The 6,000-nt window shown below is 40.9% G+C and overlaps 1 protein-coding gene across 1 annotated transcript in view; it reads right to left on the bottom strand.

Annotated features, from left to right (window-relative positions):
• Window positions 1-316: 316 nt before the first annotated feature.
• Window positions 317-6,000, bottom strand: part of pip5kl1 (phosphatidylinositol-4-phosphate 5-kinase-like 1) — a 63,865-nt gene continuing 58,181 nt past the window's right edge. The window contains exon 10 of the mRNA XM_034133070.1: window positions 317-1,616. Coding sequence (XP_033988961.1) covers window positions 1,172-1,616 — 445 coding nt within the window. The 3' untranslated portion in view covers window positions 317-1,171. The remainder of the gene's footprint in view (window positions 1,617-6,000) is intronic.

Below are 6,000 nucleotides of genomic sequence, written 5' to 3'. Positions count from 1 at the left end.
ACTTGCTTACCCATATGCTTGATACAGTATTGTCACGAACGAGCGGAGAACCAAAGTACAACACACAGGAGACCAGGGGACGTCGGTAACCGGCTTTATTATTTGCAGTTATTGATGAATAGTTCTGGAACAAGGCAGATAAGGCAGACTGACCAACCGGCAGACAGCAGGTCGGGCCAGGCCAGGGTTCCAGGAGGAGGCGAAGCAGGAGAGCAATCTGGGAAGTAACGCAGGAAAGACTAGCATGTTGCATTACATTTCCAGAATAAGCAAACAGCATTAGCTGATTCTGATGTTATAATAAGTACAACAACAATAGATTTCAACATGTTTCTTTATTGTCGATACATAAGTTCACAGATGCAACAAACTAGATTTTAGGTTTAAGTTAAATAAATAGTCAGAATCATTCTAAAGTTTGATATGTGAGGGTATTGCACTTATCAGGATATTGGCAGTTTGATTCCCGGTTCGCATGCCGCAGTGTGCATAGGTCAGGATACTGAACCACCATTTCTCCTGATTGCATCGTCCTGGGTGTGGGAATACATGTATTTGATCCAATTATACTGTATGATCAACAGTTTATAATAAGATAAAAATAGCTAGAGAGATTTCTGGCATTAAAGCACATACAGACAACTTTGTGATTATATCTTTCCATTGTACACGTCTGGAAAAATGTACTTCATTCTGTGGTGCTGGATGGTGACATGTTTTACATCTTTTTTTCCCTTAACATCTTCATGTTAAGAGATTAAGCATACAGCCAATACTATTAGGATCATTTTTGCTTGCGAAAAATAAAGTACAATATTTGATAAACCCTTTGACGATCATGAAATAGGGTGTGGAAATGCATGCAGACATGTGCATGTAGAGCCTTTGAAGCAGATTTCACGTTTGTCTTCATGCCCATCAGAAGTCCTTTTTATATTAGAGCAAGCATCACACTGGGCATGTTTGGAAGCCCTTGTCCTGAACTGTATTTGGAATAACTGCTAACAAAAATAATATGCTGTCTATGAAATTATACTTGTGCCACGTTAAAAATGTCTACATAAGACACAAAATATAATGCCAAGATGTGTTTTGAGCAGGTGAGAAGGGGAAAGGATTGGAACCATGGAGCAGATGCAGATGATGCTCAGGGACCTGGGTGGATCCAGGTCTACTTGGTATGATCCTGTACCCAGTGACAGAGCCTGACACAGTACGCCTGTGGACTGACGGTGGAGAAGGACCGGCCTGGGTGTCTCAGCCTCTTCCACCAATGCTCAAGCCTCTTCCTGAAGCTGTAAACTGTGAAAATGTCAATGATTCCGATGAAGTAGCGCTGCTCAGGCCCATCGATGACATGCAGGGGATTCTTTAGATTGGGTAGTAAACGTCGGTTTTGGGCTTTGAATTCTGGGAGCTCAGCTGTGTCACTTCCTGGCCCTGCATGCTCTGGGCAGGTTTGGAGAGATCCCCCACTTGATGCAACTCCTACTTGAGACTGCCTAAAATAGTTGTCGTCAGTTTCAGACAAGAGTAAGGTTGAGCCATCTTCTGGGACTTCCCCGGGAACCGCAGATATGCCTGGGTGGATGGGACTGGAGCCTGGATTCACAGATCTCGAAGAAAAAGTAAAAAGGGGGGAGAGGGGTATGAGTCAAAGCAATAACCATGTCTATCCTCCAAATGTATTCATGTAGGACAAAACTCTGATATGTCTAGGCAGATGTGACACTCACAACTGAGACTAATTAAGTTTGAAATGTTTATTCACCGCAGCATATCATTTGAGTTTGGCCTCTGGGCTCCGGTGTCATCACTCCCTGCAATTATCTTTTTTTTTTTTTTTAACAACTTTTTTTTTTCAGTTTTTCACAAATACAGTATGTCCAATATTTATGACAAAAAGTTGCAAACCCCCCAAATCCCACCCCCCTCCCCCTCCAGGTGGTGTTCCCCAGTGAATAGACAAACATACGACAAAAATAAATGAATGGTCATAGAAATAAAATATAAAAAATATATAAATACAGGTAAAATAAATGAAAAAAAAAAAATAGAAATAGACCAAAATAAACACATACAACAAAAATAATGACGATAATAGACAGTATACGAGTGAATAATCAGATATAAAACATCACACACATAACCCAAACAAACATTTTAGTTTATGCTATTCTTATTGCCAGTCTTCTAAACCCTTAGTGTGACAAGGTACGTAACAACTTCAAGCCCACAACTAAGGACCCCAGAGTGTCCAGGTCAATAGTCAAAGAAAAATGCACAGTGAATCAGGTGAGGGAAAGGCCTCTAACATGGGTAATAAATAGCGACCAAGTTTTGTCGTATTTGTTAACTAAACTGCATATCTCAATTTTTCCAAGTCTAACCCAAGCATCACTTCCCTGATCCAGTGAATATAGGAAGGGGGATTTTTTTCCTTTCCAATTTAGCAGTATGAGACGGCGGGCATGCAACGACGCATAGGCAACCGCATTTTTGTGGAGGGAGGAGAACCCTAGTCCAGTGTCAACAGTTCCAAAAATAGCTGTTTGAGGGTTAGGAGATAGTATCCTGCCAGATATTGCAGAGAGTGACCGAAACACAGAAGCCCAGAAACTGCTTAATGACGGACATGACCAGAACATATGCCCCAGGGAGACAGGGGAATAATGACACCTGGGACAGGTTGGAGCGACACTGGGAAAGATCTTAGCTAGTCTGTCGTTGGAGTAATGTAGCCGGTGTACTACCTTAAATTGGATTAATCCATGTCTAATACAGAAAGAAGAGGTGTGTATACGTGAAACAATGCTTTCCCAGGCTTCCTCTGAAATAGAATCACCAATATCTCCTTCCCATGCTTTTTTAATTTTGTCCCATGTGGGAGGGCAGTTATTCAGAATCAATGTATATATTTTGGACACAGCCCTTTTATTAAATGGATTCACATTAAGAACCGAGTGAGCTAGATCTTTAGAGGGTGGACATGGATATCCTGGAAAATGTTTTGACGCAAAAGACCGAGCCTGGAGATATCTAAAAAAGTGAGATTTTGGTATGTTGTGATCCCTACACAAGTGTGTAAAGGATGCAAAACTGTCGTCACTAAAAAGATCTTGAAAAAAGACCAAGCCACTTCTATGCCAAACAGCAAATGCCATGTCCAAACGGGATGGTGTAAAAAGGTGATTGGACATTATTGGCGAGAAACTGCATATGCTTTTCAGATTCATATGTTTCCTAAATTGACCCCAGATCTTAATTGAGTTTTGGACCACTAAGTTTGAGTTAAACTCACTTACTTTAACATTCAATGGAAGGGGGGCAGTTAAAAATGAGATTGGGGAAATTGGGAGTGTGGACTCCAACTCCATTGTAGCCCATATTGGGCCCTCCTTGTCTGCAAATGTGGTAATCCAGTATGTGAGTTTAGCAATGTTAGCTGCCCAGTAATAAAATAGGAAATTAGGTAGACCCAAACCACCTTCAGATTTGACCCTCTCCAGATTTGCCTTCTTTGTGCGTGCAGGCTTCTTATTCCATATAAACGCAGAGATAAGGCTGTCTAGTTGGGCAAAAAAGGATTTTGGGATGAAAATCGGAATCATCTGAAACAGGTAATATCTGGGCAATATTGTCATTTTCACAGCGTTTATCCGCCCTGCTAGTGTGACAGGCAGCTTTGACCACCTATCTAGATCATTCTTGGTGCGTTCCAAGATAGATTTGTAATTGTACTTAAAAACAGTCTTAACCGAGCCTGCCATCTCAATACCCAAGTAAGTACATTTTTCATTTTCAATGCTAAAGGGCAGATGACCATAATCCTCCAGCCTTGCCAAGTCATTGAGAGGAAACAGTAAAGATTTTGACAAATTAATTTTGTAACCTGAAATGCTCCGAAATGTCTTCAGCAAGGAGAGAACATATGGCATGCTTTCTATTGGGTCTGATACTTGCAGAAGTAGGTCATCCGCATATAGAGATGTTTTATGCACTGTGCTGCCCCTGGAAACGCCCTTAATCCTATTGTCCGTTCTGATAGCAATTGCTAAGGGTTCAATTGCAATGTCGAATAAATAGGGTGACAGGCAGCATCCCTGCCTTGTTCCTCTGTAGAGCATAAAATACTCAGAAATAAGACTGTTTGTTTTAACAGCGGCTGTAGGGGCTGAATATATTGTCTTAATCCATTTACAAAAAACAGGTCCCAGTCCAAATGTTTCCAAGGCAGCAAAAAGATAGTTCCACTCAATCCTATCAAACGCCTTTTCAGCATCAAGGCTCAGGATAATTTCAGGCCGCACTGTGGATTTAGGGGACAATAATAAATTAAATAACCGCCGTACATTAAAAAATGAATGTCGCCCAGAGATGAAACCTGTTTGGTCTTTATCAATAATGGTAGGAATAAAGGCTTCTAATCGCTGCGCAAGGACTTTAGTTAATATTTTATAATCACAGCAAAGAAGGCTGATTGGTCTATAGGAACTACACTGTGAGGGATCCTTGTCTTTTTTCAATATCACTGAAATTGTCGCTTGAGAGAGTGTTGGTGGCAATTTACCATTAACCAGTGATTCTTCATATACCGATTTTAAAACCGGCACAAGTTTTGAGGAGTATTCCTTATAAAACTCGATGGGAAACCCATCCGGGCCTGGTGCCTTCCCTGTACTAGACAGTTTGATTGCGTTTTCTATTTCTCCAACCGTTAATGGCTGTTCCAAGGAGCACTGGGAGTCTGGTGAAAGTTTTGGGATATGTAAGGAATCCAGAAACGACTGAATTCCAGACGAGTTAACATCTACCTCTGATTGATATAAAGTAGAATAGTATTTCTTAAACTGGTCATTAATTATTTGGGGATTATGCGAAGCCGAATCGGCGCCTGTATTGATCCTTGGGATCGTCTGTCCAGCCGCCTGCTGCTTAAGCTGAAGTGCAAGGAGTCTTCCTGCTCTGTCCCCATGTTCATAGTAAACCTGTTTAGTTTGTAAAATATTTTTTTCAGCTCTCCACGTCGAAAGTGTGTTAAATTCAGATTGAAGCAGTACTTTTTCTTTAAAAAGATCTGCCGTGGGCAAGAGAGCATACCGTTTATCAACATCTGCAATGCTGTGTGTCAGTTCTTTAAGTTTCTTAGATCGCTCTTTGTTTTTATGTGCAGTGTATGAAATAGCCTGTCCCCTGATGTAAGCTTTTAGGGATTCCCATAGAACACTCCTCGAAATATCCTTGGTGTCATTAATTTCTAGAAAAAAGTCAATCTGGCCACTGAGGTAAGTTTTAAAGTGTTCATATGAAAGCAAATGGGGGTCTAGACGCCAGGTGCGTTGGGGTGCTATATTACCAGGAAACATCATATCCATTTGTACTGGACCATGGTCTGATAACACAATGCTGTGGTACTGGCTCCTGGGGATTAAGGGAAGTAATTGGTCATCTACAATGAAATAATCAATCCTGGAATAGCTATGGTGGACAGGGGAGAAAAACGAAAATTGTTTAGTATTAGGATGTTTTGCCCGCCACGGGTCAGAGCGCAGGAAGGAGTTTATAGCTATCGCAGATGTTGACAGGGTACTATTAGGTCTAGGGTTGGATCTGTCAAGGTGGGCATGGAGAACGCAGTTAAAATCACCACCCAATACCAATTTATAGGTATTGAGGTCAGGGAGAGCTGAAAAGAAGTTTATGAAAAACTGTGAGTCATCCCAATTCGGTCCATAGATGTTAGCCAATATTAAAGGAGTATTAAACAACCTGCCAACTGCAACAATATATCTACCGTTGGGATCAGATATTATTTCAGAGAGTTCAAAAGGTATCCCCTTTCTAATTAAAATTGCTGTGCCCCTGGTTTTGTAATCAAAACGTGAATGATACACTTGTCCAATCCAACTGCATCTTAATCTCTTTTGGGAGTTAATATTCAGATGTGTTTCCTGCAGAAACATCACATCCGGCTTCAATGATTTTAAATGGGAAAATATT

Source organism: Trematomus bernacchii, unplaced genomic scaffold, assembly GCF_902827165.1.
Source record: "Trematomus bernacchii unplaced genomic scaffold, fTreBer1.1, whole genome shotgun sequence".
Lineage (NCBI taxonomy): Eukaryota > Metazoa > Chordata > Actinopteri > Perciformes > Nototheniidae > Trematomus > Trematomus bernacchii.
The sequence above is the reverse complement of the archived record's forward strand: the minus strand, read 5'-3'. Positions and strand labels throughout refer to the sequence as shown.